Here is a 13,688-nt window from a genome sequence, read left to right as displayed (position 1 = left end):
TCACACACGAACCAACAGTTTTTCCCGCGCAAGAGCGTGGATTCTCTTCCGTACGAGCGACGAGATATTTCAATCGATTAGAGCGATCTCGTTCTTGCGTGACGGCGGCGAGCACGAGTCAGATTCACTCCTCGATCTCAAAGGGAAAAAGCTCGCTCGACGACCCAGAGTGGGAGATTCGCTTTAAATGAGCGAAGAATCGTACAAATTCAAGCGACTCGGTGCTCTTCGAGCGAAATTTCCCGCCGCGCCGGGAAGCTCAGAGAGCGAGTCGCTTTTCAATTCGTCTCGATTGTCGATTGTCGATTGTCCAAGTCGCGCCGAGCGGGTAGAGCAATGACGGTAATTGCGCGCGCGGGCGCGGGCGCATGTATGCTTGTCAGTCAATGGTATTCGTCGATCCGCTCTATTTGCCGCCGACAGTGCGTCGCAATGAAGACTGTCGCTGTCATTAGCCGTCTCTGAATGACCGCTCTCGGTTATTGCGGACAGTTATTACTCCCCGCTTTATTTCTCGCGCTCGCGCGCGCGGTGATTACGCGACGCGTAACCGGCGCCACTTTTCGACTAATTGGAGACGCGCTCGAGTCGGCCGATAATCGCGGATCGACTCTCTCTCTCGCCCCGCGGCGGAATGCAGAATCGCGGTGTAAACCGACGTGTAAACAGACTTGAACTTTCAAACTCGTGGGGACTCGGATGAATGTTGATCCGCAGCCTCAGCGCACGGTCGCGCGGGAAAGTCACTCACACGAGTCGTCGACTCGTCGCGCGACGATTTGCGACGATTTGCGGGTCTCGATAAGTCCGTCTCGTAAATCAGCGGTGGAACGAGCTGCGGCCGGTCACAATGCAGCGATGCAAAGTGCGAGTCCGTCAGGAATAACGCGCGCCGTTCTCCCCATCTACGATCGCGATTTTCTCGCTTTCCTTGACGGCGCGATCTGATCCCGCGGCAGCCGCGCGGCGAATTGTGCAAGTGTATCGCGGCGTTATCGCGACCTTGAGCGAAAACATGCACATTAATCCCGATGCTAATGCGCATAATGACTTGGATATATCGGGAAAGCGTGTCAGTGTCAATAGCAAGCGTGCCGCGCCGCGCTCGGATTAACCGGTCGAGCCGTGTCGGAGGAACGACGACGCATCGTGCGGTGAGATCCCGAGTCCTTCGGGCATCCCCCGGTTTGTCGGAAATCCCACGGGACGAATTAAGCTTTAAGTAAGCGCACCGGCAAAAGTGGGCGCGTCATGCAAGAGAGGGCAGTTTCATAATAGAAGTTTATCACTTTAACAAAAAAAAAAAAAAGAAACAAAAATATCTACAATAATAAATTCTCTTGAAGTTAACAAAATATAGACATCTTCCTGTACATTCCCCTACTGAAAAATTTCTATTGAGATTTAAAATGAGATTTCTCATAGATTTCGTATGTGAAATCTCAATTCTTTCACATGATACTTCAATTGAGATATCATATGAAGAAGTAAACATTTCAATCGAGGAAGATAGGAAAACTTTGCTACTCTTTTACATGATATCGCGATTGAAATATCATTATTTATTTTTCATTTGATATTTCAATTGAGATCTCATATATAGGATCTCATATATGGGGAATCTCATCTTAGATCTCGATAGAAATTAAATCGATAGAAATTAAATCTCGATAGAAATTTTTCAGTAGGTCATACAGGGTGTCACAGACTACCCGCACCACTCGATTTTTTTGTAAACGTGACATTTTAGAGAAAAATGTTTCAGGTAAAAGTTGTTTGGTTCGAAGGGGACATAAGACAGCGGTAGCATTTTGTTTATAGATGGCGCCACTTTCGAGATATTCACTGATCATCAATTTTCTTAAATGGAAATCCCAATTTTTTTTATTATATCATCTTTTTCTCCGAAATTAATTTGAGCAACTTTGGTCTGCAACATTTTTCTCTGAAATGTCGCGTTTACAAAAACATCGGGTGGTACGGATGGTCTGTGTGACACCCTGTATATGAGAAACTACTTGAAGCCAGTCTGCTCTGACCCCCATGCGCCTACTTAAGGGTTAATCTCGATCGCGTGTTGTCGTCGAGTCGGCGCGAAAGGCGACTCGTGAATTCGCGCAAAGTGTCGAGGTCACGAGCGACAGACAGAGCGAACTTTTTATTCAGAATCTCTCTCTCTCTCTCTCTCTCGATGTTTTCTCGGTGAATATGTGCGTAAAAAAACAAAGTCAGTCCGTGCAACCGTGGACTTTCTATTATTTGTGGACCACATAAAAACTCGACAGAAAGTAGAAAGTCCCAAACCAGTGTTCAAATTCATTGTTCTCAGTTATTTCTTGAACGAGGGTAGGCTCCGCTGGATAATATTTCAAAGTGTCGAAGGAGCCGATTTTATTAGCTGTCCGTCGCTTGGAAGCATTTGTAGCTTTAAATGGACCTTGTTCCGAGTTTTCACATCGTCATGTCCAGTTTTCGTCTGGTCCACTTTTCATGAAATGAGATAATTTTTCTTCGACATAAAGTGACAAAAGCGCGAGTGTATATCCTACTGAAACATTTCCATTGAGTCCTAAACGGAGATTTCCGAAAAATTCCCCATATGAGATCCTCCCAATCATTTCACATGACGTCTCAATTGAGGCATCATATGAAAAAGTAAGTAATTCTAATATGTAAAAGTTAAGGCGATTAAGCGCCCGTTTTCACCGGCATTCATTTGAAAATCATGAGATTGTTCGCATTTCGTTAGAAATGTTATAGACTGTGCTTTTCAGCGGCGTGCCTTCCGTACACGCGCACGTAGGTAGACGACAGGTCTGGAGGCCGCGACAGGCTTACCTACATGGTTCCGAAAACACGCCGATTTCTAAAAGCGGCCGCGCGAAATGCGCACGGATCGCGGAATACGGCGGGACGCGACGCGCTCTCGTAAAAGCGGCCGTAATTGCTCCCGCGAACTGGTTCAAAGAAGGCGCGCCTTTCCAGGTGCGGCTGAACCGTTGACGCGTGAGAGAAAGAGAGAGAGAGAGAGAGAGAGAGAGAGAGAGAGAGAGAGAGAGAGAGAGAGAGAGAGATCAAGAGATGGTCGGTGTGATGTCACCGGCTCAGCTATGCACACAGTTATTATAGGTTCCACGTTCCCGCTTTGTATCGCCGCTCGGCGATAAGGAATGAGCTTGTATTTAACGCGCTCGACTATATTACTTTGACGAGTCGAAATTTCTCGATACGACAAACAAAGTCGGGGAATGGTATCTATGTTTACTCATGATAACGAGAACCGGGGCGCTTGAGTTTTCAATGAGATTGTACTCCCCTCTTCCTTGAAATATTTGCACACTTGTAACCTCCTGCGATGGGACAGGCAAATATCCGAAAATCAAGAGAGCCTCCTCGCGATCTCTGTTGTTGTTCGTCGAGTTATCCCGCGCCTTTTTGATATTCCTCGCCGTCGCATCGTTTGATTTCGCCCGATTTCCCGGGAGAGAACTTGCCTGTGTGTGGTGAGCGCGAAGCAGTTGTCCGGCCATCGCGGAAACTCTCACATTCGACATTGGTCCAATCGACGGGCCGGGCATCGGAAAGACGTTGGGGCAAGCTCAACGAGCTTCGAGGTTAATCCACGGGACGCTAACGGCTGTGAGAGCAGATCGGCGCACGCCGCCACTCGTTCCACATTCCCGGCACGATCGCCTCAAAATTACCGCCAGGGAGTGATATCGAAAATCGATACTGCTCACGGCCGAGCTCGTGTCGCCATCTGACGGCTCGCCGGCGCACCGGCAAGAGCGCGGCGTCTTCGCGGAGAGTGTCGCGTGTCGTCGCAGGTAGGCCCGACGTGAGCGGTTCTCGGGCGAAAACGAAAAGTTCCTAGAGAACGACGACGACGACGACGACGACTAGAGAGAGAGAGAGAGAGAGTAGAGACGACGGGTATAGCAGTCGGCCGAAGAGGGAAGAAACGTGCATCAATGTGGAATAGAGGAAAAGAGGAAGCGAAGCAACACCGCGCGGCGAGGGAAGCCACGACCCCAGGCGAGAGAGAGACCGCAACGCCGTGCCGCGTTTCCCCGTGACTATCGTGTATGCACGCGTCTGTGGAGCATAGGTACGCCATGTTCCCTCGGTCGTGGTTGGTGGCGCGACAGAGACGAGGATAGTAGAGCAGCCGGATGACAGGAATGCACAGCGGTGCGACGGGTGCGAGCGTCGACGGACTCACGACGCGACAGGATCGACGAGATCACGTTGTTGTTCGCGCGTAATTCGGGGCGTGTGCCTTTCTTCGCGTCGTGTCGGAGAGCGCTCTCTGCCTCTCTTCTCTCTCTCTCTCTCTCTCTTTCTCTCTCTCTCGCTCGCCTTCTCCCCTCCCTACCTCCCACTGGCCGTCACAGTCTGTCTCTCTGTCTCTCTCTGTCTCTCTCTCTCTCTCTCTCTCTCGCTCTCTCGCTCTCTCTCGCGATCTATCAGTGGCCAATGTCCCGTGCGCCGCTGTCGAACGCCGTGTGATACGCCGCGCACTGTGAATACGCCACGACGACGATGCCCTAACGAGACGTCGAAGACGCGCGTCACGCGTCACCGTCTCGTGACACGACGACGACGACGACGACGACGTCCTGTGTGCTGTGTGTACCCGCGTTGTCGAACGAGCGGGGGACGAGAGGGGGCAACGGACGTGTGTGTCGTGTGCGGCAGGCAAGGCAGGACGAGGCGAGGCGCGGCGAGGAGGCGAGGAGGCAAGACGGACAGTCAGTCAGTCAGTCGGGTCAGGTCAGGTAGACGCGCAGGCGAAGCGGACGGCGCGAGGAGGAAATCGCGAGGAGAGCAGGAAGCAGCAGCCGTGCACAGCAGCGGAGGCAGGTCGCGCGCGCGCGCGCGCGCGCGGCCATTTTTACAGCGCACGATGCGGCAACCGTGCGTTCCCGTTCGATCCGCCATTCCAAACAATCGGTGCGCTACGTGCCCTCCTCCTGCGTGCAGCAGGGTGCATCTGGCCGCAGCAGGTCGCGGAGGCACCGCCGTGCTGCGACGACGACGATAGGCGCCGCGCCGCGCTGTGCTGCGCTAACCAGCCAGCCAGCCAACCAGCCAGCCAGCCAGCCAGCGGACGGACAGACGGACAGACAGATAGAAAGAGAGAAAGAGAGAGAGAGAGAGAGAAAGAGAAAGAGCGAGAGAGCGAGAGAGAGAGCGAGCGAACGAGCGAGCAAGCGAGCGACGGACGACAACGACGACGACGCGCGGCGACGCGCTGGTCGCAGCACATAAGGCGGTGTACGACAGCACGACGGTGCGAAAGTCGACGTGACGTCGCGACGAGAGAACGACGACGGCCCGTGGCCGGCGGCCTGTGCTAGTGGTGTGCTGTTCGGAGAAGGTGACGACGACGATCACGTCGTCGACGACGACGACAACGACGACGGCGAGGAGGAAAAGGAGAAAGCGAAGGGACGGGGGAGACGAGGGAGAAGGAGGAGAAGGAAGAAGACGGACGATCGCGACGATAACGCGAAGAGGATGATAACGGCTCGCGCGACTATCGCTACGACGATTATTATTCTCGCTGCTACTGTTAGTACTTCTGCTGCTACTACTACTACTACGACTACTACTACTACTACTACTATTACTACTACTGCTACTACTACTACTACCGCTGCTGTTACGACGACGGAGGCGGCGGCGATCGCTGCTGCTGCTGCTGCTGCTGCTGCTACCGCACGTTCGCTCGCGAGCGGAAGGAAACGAACGGCCGTATGGCCGAACCAGTCGATCCTGCTGCGTTACGCTGAGCGTGCCGTTGTTCATGCGTGCCTGTGATTCGCGCTTGTGCCCGTCTGAGCGAGGAGTCTATATAGTGTGTAACCCGGTGGTGTACATAGCAGTCGGATGATAATAGTGTGCCGTTCGTTGACGTGAGTGTGCCTCTTCTGCTCTCTCTCTCTCTTTCTCTCTCTCTTTCTCTCTCTCTCTCTCTCTCTTTCTCTTTCTCCTCTTTATCTTTCTCTCTGTGTCTCTATCTCTCTGGTATCTACGTGTGCTCCGTTGGTCTCCTACGTGTGCTCCTCGTTGAGCGTGCGCCCGTCTCATTCGCCCGTGAGTGCTCAATCTCGGTGTCCTTTTCTTTCTCTCGCGCTCTCCCAGCTTCTCTCTCTCTCTCTCTCTCTCCTCTCCTCTTCCTCTTTCTCTTTTTCTCCTGTTCTTTCTCTCTTACTCCATCCATCTCGCTTTCTCTCTCTCCCTCTCTATCTGTGCCCGTCTGTCCGCCCTGCGTGCGTGCTTCTCGCGTGCCTCCTCGCCACGCACCCGGACTCTCTCCTCTTCCTCGACCACCGCGCGCGATCGATGTGACATCGTGCCGTGCCGTCGTGAGCCGTGCTCTCGTGGCAATATCGCGAGTACGCATCGCGTTACGCACCGTGAGCGAGAGAACTCGCTCTCTTGGCCGTCGCGACGAGCGGAGCAGGAGAAAAGGAATATCGAGCTTGGAACATACGTGCATACGTGCGTGCGTGTATGTATATATATACATACACACACACACACATACATACACACACACACAACATATATATCTCCATACGTGCGTGCGTGCATGCGTGCGTGCGTGCGTGCGTGCGTGCGTGCGTGCGTTCGCTCGTCGTGTCTGCTGCTCCGTACATACATACATACACGCGTGCGGCAGTGCGTGCCGACGGCAACGTCTCGTGAGTGCGTATCCCGAGGCAGTGTGCGCTCTCCTCTCTGCCCGCTTCCTCCCTTACCTCCCTCTTTCCCTACCGTCTCTCTACCTATCTGCCCCTCCCGCTCTCCTCGAGTGCCCTGCGCGCTCCTTCGTCCATCGTCCTCTCTCTCTCTCTCTCTCTCTCTCTCTGTCCCTCTTTCTTTTCTTTCCTTTCCTTCTTCTCTCTCTTTCCTTTCTTTCTCTTCCTCGCTTTTCTTTCCTCGCTCTTCCCTTCTCTTCACGCTCTCCTCCTCTCTTCTCTTTCCCTCTGTCCCAAGACGATCGGTCGGTGCACGACCATAGAATGCACGACGACACCGCCGCGGTCGTCGTCGACATCGTCTCGTCTTCTGTTCCCTTCGTCGCGGCCACCGCCGCCGCCGTCGTCGTGGTTGTAATAGTTGTCAATTCCGTCGCCCTCGTCTCCGCAGAGCTCCCTACGCCGAGAGTCAGGAGGCCACGCCGAGGGTGATCGCGAACAAGTGATAGAGAGCAAGAGTGAGAAAGATACAAAGAGAATCTCGTGAAGCACGCATTCGACACACACACACACACACACCACACGCACACACACACACACATACATATATACACGCGCGCGCACGATCCACACGATCTTCGGTGAACGTGGTGTGTTGTGGGCTTCTCGTTTGATAAAGAAAAAACGCGACAGAGAGAAAGAAAGCAAGAGAGAGAGAGAGAGAGAAAGAGAGAGAGAGAGAGAAGTAGCCGTGTGTGAGATCGCGTGAATATGGAGATCGAAGCGAAGCAACGTAGCAGCCAGAAGAACCGACGACGGGAACGGGCGCAGCGTATGCTGGCGCAGAGGGAGAGCCTGGCGACCGCGAAGCAGCAGCAACAGCAGCAGCAACAGCAACAACAGTCACAGCAGTCGCGGCAGCGTCCCCCGAACGACGAAGAGGACAGCCACAGCGGCGAGGACGAGGACCCCGCCGGCGGCGGCGGCGGCGGCGGCGGCGGCGGTGGCGGCGGCGGCGGCGGCGGCCTCGGCCTCGGTCTCGCCAAGACCGGTCATCCGCGAGACGGCCACCACTCGAGACCGCCCAGGCCACCGCGACCCCCGAGGCCCCGCAAGAAGTCTTCCCTCGCGGCCGCCAACCAGAAGGAGCCTCTCTTCGAGGAGGAAATTATCGACGGGTTCGCCATGCTCGCCTTCCGCACCTACGAGGAACTCGAGGTGAGACGTTTTGTTACGCGCTTAAGACGATTATGAACGCGTCGCGTCGCCAATGATGACGACGACGACGACGACGACGACGACGACGACGACGACGACGACGACGACGACGACGACGATGACAATGATGATTATGATTATGATTATGATGATGATGATGACGATGACGATGACGATGACGATTGCGGTCGCGGTCGCGAGTCTTTCGCGCGCTACCGTCACCACCGCCGCCTCCTCCTCGTCTCTCCCTTTCCGCAGACCATGACTTCTGGTTCCTACCGAAGGGTCACCGCTGCCACCGTTGTGAAAAAGCGGGCGAGACGTAAACAGAATCTGACAGCATTTCGGCGGAACTCGCGTCTTGGATCTGCGCGCGAACGTGTCGCTGCGCTCTCTCGTTTGTATCTCGCGAGAGGAACGTATTTTCCCGCTGCGGACAATGCGTGCGAGCGTATTTCCGCATGATATGCGTACACACTTGTCGCTTTGTTAATAACATCGGGACGGCGGCGGCAAGGTACGTGTGACGTTTTTGTCGAAATACATTGCTCGTCTCGCTTTTTTCGGATGACAGCCAAGTGTCGGCGGAATCTAGGTCTACGTTTCGCAACGTCATTCTAGAGTGAATCCTCCGCGCGCCGTCGGGTCGCCTCGAATTAATCGTGTACTCATTCATAAGTACAACGGAAGTGATATTCTATTAATAGCCCGCGAGGGAGATTATGTCAGCTTCTAACAATCTGTCTCTGGCTGAGAACGTTCTTGCGGAACAAATCGTCGACCAAGTTGAAATTCGAGCTTCGCTTTGTTAGTACGACTGGAAATTATCCGCACTCGATAATCCCCCATGTTCTTCGCATATTTTTGAAAAAGGAGATATATATCTTGTTCTTTCGATGCGTGTTTACGGATCCTATACCCTTGTTGGTCGTCGCAGGTAGTGTTAGGCACCCTTTTGTTATCCTTGTTCGAGCAAATTCGCTTTGTCAGTGTCACGTTTCGTCCGCAATAAATACTAGAGACTTCCCCATCGGGCGCACAGAACGTCATTTCGTTTCTTTCATTTGACTAACGCATCAGCCAGGACACACTCGACGGAATGTTTCACGGAATTCTTGCTCGGCGGAAGCATACGTGACCGACGCTCCGCCGTAATAATACGAGTCGCGCGCGATTGCAATTGGCCGAACTTAGAAATCTCCGTTTCACGGAGATTACAACTTTCTCGCGCATGGGGAGAACCGCTCTTTGAGAACCGCTGGCGCAGATAAGCGGACGTAGAAACGCGCGAGCCGCGCGCGTTGAGCTTGAGGAAAGGAGGAGCGCGCGCGCGCGCAGGCAGAGGAGAGGATAAAAGAGAAAAGCGTACATCCTATTTCGCAACAAACGGTCCGAATCAAACGGATTAATATCGCTCATTATTTTCCTATGGGCCGATGCTTCTCGCGTCGGTGAATTACGTCGAATTACGGAACACGCGCGCGCCGGCTCTCTCAAGGAGCCCAACAACCTCGGCCCGCTCGCGGGTTAATCGCAGTTAGAACTAATCGACGCCGATGTAGCCGACCTTTGGAACGCGCCTACGCCAATATCGACAATTGATAGCACGATAATACGCGAGTCGCCGCCGTCGTTATTGTCGTCGTCGTCGTCGTCGTCTTCTTCTCGCGCGAACGAACGCGCTTCTGCCTTCTCGCGGATCGTGTCGTTGCGCTGTAATGCGCATGCTGACCATTTCTTTGCCAGCGCGTATAACGGTATTCGCGATGCGGACTCGCACGGCGAGTGGAGAGCTTTCCTCGCGCGAGCGAGCAGTGCCGATGAGAGAATCCGTTTGCCGTGTACGCGAGAGGCTGCGAGTTGTACCTATCTTTGTCTCTTTCCTCTTCTCTCCCTTTCTCCCCCCCCTCTCTCTCTCTTTCTCTCTCTCTCTCTCTTCCTTCCTCACAAAGAGAGAAACCTCGTTCTGCTCGCTTAACCTCTGTATTATCAGGAACTTAATTCTAGTAACCGCATATTGTTCCTTTTCTCTTGTCCTGGTGGGGAAAAAAAATGTCCGGGAGAACTTGGGAAAATGGTTGGAACACTTGTCAGGATAGCGTGAATTCGTGTCTCGTTGGGAAAGCCTGAATTTCGGGGGGGGGGGGAGACGTGTGTCTGTAATTTGTAAGGTTTATTTAACGTATAAAAAGGTGGACCTTATAAATTTTGTAAGACGAGTTAATCTACCGTAGCTCTCTGAGGATTCTCTTTATATATATATGTGAACTTCCACGCGTTCTGTGTATGTGTGTGTGTGTGTGTGTGTAATGAGATACGTGTGTAACGAGATATATATAATGAAAAATAATAAAGAAAGAAGTTTGATCTTTCGCGGGCGAACGCGACGTATATATCGAAGACGAATGAAAATTCCAAAGTATAAGAAACGATTAAAAAGTTTAAAAGGACTCTCGCCCTCCCGTAGCGAGGATAAAGAGTTCGACGCGGCTCGAGCTGAGGATTACGCGAATATATATTCCGAGCGTTCTGGAGAGAGACGGGAAAGACAGACAGAGAGAGAGAGAGAGAGAGGGGGGGGGGGAGCGCGTAGGAAAAAAGAGAAAGGAGAAGAGAATAAAGAAACAAATAATTTGTGAAAAGCCGCTGATAAGGATCATTGTAAATCATTCGCCAAGAGAATGCTTATTTTTCGTCATTGACATAAATTTGCATCGCAACGAAACGTGGCCTTGAAGATGTCGCGATATGATCGACGGTCGCCTTAACGTATAATCGCCTCGCACATTTTTTATTTACGTTCGAAAAAAAAGTTGTATATACATACTCCGGCAATAATTAAGAAATTTCGAGATGATTCGCGTCCGAGAAGGCAGGGGTCTTGGCAAGATCGAGCACAGAGATGGAAAAGGATTACGTAACAACGTCCTGCTCTGTCGCAAGAGAGAAGCCAACTAGAGCTCGCGAGAGATTAATTAGCGCGGAGATAAAATCGGAAGCGCTTTATTATTATTTTGTTGTTGTTCTCGTACTCCTCCTTTTTTTAGCTCCTTCATAAAAGCTGATTACCCTGTTGTAGCAAACTCTCCGTAGTAAAACTCGTCCGGCGGCGCATACGTCGCCGCGGTAGGGTCGGGGGCACTCTCGAGAGAGAGTTTTATTCTCCCGGAGAACAATTCTCGATAGTAAAATTTCCGGCGTACATCGAGAGCGACACTTAATGAGCACCCAATTGAGAGTTTTATTCTCCAAGAGCGATCCTCAATAATAAAGCTCTCTCTCCCTCCTCTCCTTCCCCCCCCCCCCATCTCCTTCTCTATCTCGAAAGTGCACTTCGCCTCTCTAACCTCTGTAGACATCGCGAAACGTTTGTGATTCTTCTCCCGCTACAAATTCGCGCGCGCCGCCATCGAACTGCATCATGCGCGCTCATTATTGGAGATCGTCAGTCCCGACCGGCAATTTTCTATTCGCGCTTATATTCACAACTATAATTATCGAGTCTCACAAGTATGTTAATAATGTGTACTTTATGTACAATTGCGGCGGAATAACATCGTCATCATACTCGTCTTTCGCAAAGTAAACCTGTTTGATCAGCTGTTTCCTTTTTTTTCTTTTTCGTTTTTTTTTCCTTCGTTTTATTTTCTGTTCTTCGTTTTTCTCCACTTTTCTCCGCCCTGAGGTGTAATTTGTTTCCTTCTTGCGATAAGAGCGTAACCGCGAGCGACGATCCGCGTTTTCTTTAACAGAAAACTTTATCGACGACCGTCGTTTATCAGCGACAGGGGAAAATGCATGTTCGACAAGAATTCATTCATGCGACAATCGCGGTATCGGTCTCGTGTTTATGCTTATCTCACGGTCTGTGCGTATTTTACTTGCAAACCGATCATGAGGACAGAGAGAGAGAGAGAGAGAGAGAGAGAGAGAGAGAAAGAGAGAGAGAGAGAGAGAGAGACAGCTAGACGCAAGCGGAAGGTATCGCGTTAGCGCTCGATGCATAACTTTCTACTACATGGGCTGAAAAGTCTTTGGCTTAACAATGAAAAAATGATTTTTTTAATGAAAAAAGTGTTTTATTCCTCGACATAATCTCCATTTAGAGTAATGCACTTAGTGTAACGGTCCGCTAACATTTCGATGCCGGTCTTATAGTGCTCGGTGTCAAGTCCCTCAAAATAGGCATTTGTTTCCAACTTGACCTCCTCATTCGAGTAAAATCTTTTACCAGCGAGCCACTGCTTCAGTCGGGGATAAAGGAAATAGTCGCTGGGGGCCAGGTCTGGAGAATACGGGGGATGCGGGACCAATTCATAGCGCAATTTCTTTAATTTATCGGTCGTATCGCGAGCCGAGTGAGCTGGAGCATTGTCTTGGTGAAACAAAATTTTTTTCTTTGCCAAATGTGGCCGTTTGATCTTGACCTCGTCGTCCAATCGATCCAGTAATGTACAGTAATATTCTTTATTGATAGTTTTACCATGTTCAAGATAATCAATGAATATTATGTTATGCGCATCCCAAAAAATACTGGCCAAAACCTTGCCGGCTGATTGTTGTGTCTTCGGGCGCTTCGGACGGCTTTCACCAGGCAATAACCACTCCGCTGACTGCCGATTGGACTCCGGTGTGTAGTGATGGATCCATGTTTCATCCATTGTGACAAATCGACGCAAAAACTCCTTCTTATTGCGGTTAAACAGGGTCAGATTTTGCTTTGAAAGTCGAACACGTTCCGCTTTTTGCTCAATTGTCAAAAAACGCGGCACCCAACGCGCGCAAAGCTTTTTCATGTGTAAATATTCATGAATGATATGACCAACGCGTTCCTTTGAGATGCCTATGATGTTATGCTAGCTCACTCAATTTCATTTTGCGGTCATTCAACACGATTTCACTGATTTTCTGGATGTTTTCTGGAGTAACTGCCTCATTTGGCCTTCCTGAACGTGGTGCATCATTTGTGCTCGTACGGTTACGACGAAACTCAGCAAACCAATATTTGATGGTTGAATTCGATGGGGTAGATGTGCCGTAACATTTATCAAGCCATGCCTTTGCTTCAACAGTGTTTTTTCCCATCAGGAAGCAATGTTTAATCAAAACACGAAATTCACTTTTTTCCATAGTAAAGATAAATTCAGAGGTAACGTCACTTCGAAAGCTATAACTTGTACACGAGTCAACGAAATATCATGAAATTTTTACAGCATCTAAGTTAAAGTTGGTACTCTATAGGAAATATAAGGATTTTTAGTTTGTGGCGCCATCTATATGTCAGGCCAAAGACTTTTCAGCCCATGTAATATACCCGCTCGCATCGTTTTACGACGTGCGTTGGTGCGTCGAGAGCCGATCCGGAGTAAAAGTTATTCGGTTAATCGCGCGGCCCGGTCCGCGCGACGTGATTTATCGGCGCGCAAGCGCGTGAGATTATTATTTCTCGCGGGAATGGTAAAAACTTGACGCGCGCGCCGCGCTTTAAATCCGTGAATTAACTCGAAGACACGCCGCGTAATTACGGGCGGGCGCCTTTATCGTGATTTATCGCGGCCGGAAAGTTAATCGTTGCGCCTTTTATTGTCCGTCCGGCCGAGCGGCGGTGATGGTGCGTTGCTGTTATTGTCGGTGGTGGTGGTGGTGGTGATGGTGATGGTGATGGTAGTGGTAGTGGTGGTGGTGGTGGTGACGCGGTGATGATGATGGGCTCGCGCGCGTATCGCCTCATTAACGCCGTTTAGTATCATCTCTGTCCCTTAT

General features: G+C 51.1%; 1 protein-coding gene across 6 annotated transcripts in view; it reads left to right on the top strand.

Annotated features, from left to right (window-relative positions):
* The first annotated feature begins 5,178 nt into the window (after nucleotides 1-5,178).
* Nucleotides 5,179-13,688, top strand: part of tay (tay bridge kinase) — a 40,632-nt gene continuing 32,122 nt past the window's right edge. For 4 of the 6 annotated variants that reach the window (XM_019844510.2, XM_025302327.1, XM_019844509.2 and 1 more), the window contains exon 1: nucleotides 6,939-7,925. In XM_019844510.2, coding sequence (XP_019700069.2) covers nucleotides 7,479-7,925 — 447 coding nt within the window. In that variant the 5' untranslated portion in view covers nucleotides 6,939-7,478. Of the gene's footprint in view, nucleotides 5,919-6,938; nucleotides 7,926-13,688 lie in introns of those variants that run through there. The other 2 variants (XM_019844508.2, XM_025302326.1) reach the window with 2 other exon arrangements.

Source organism: Harpegnathos saltator, unplaced genomic scaffold, assembly GCF_003227715.2.
Source record: "Harpegnathos saltator strain DR-91 unplaced genomic scaffold, Hsal_v8.6 scaffold485, whole genome shotgun sequence".
In the NCBI taxonomy this organism is placed as follows: Eukaryota; Metazoa; Arthropoda; class Insecta; order Hymenoptera; family Formicidae; genus Harpegnathos; species Harpegnathos saltator.
The sequence above is the reverse complement of the archived record's forward strand: the minus strand, read 5'-3'. Positions and strand labels throughout refer to the sequence as shown.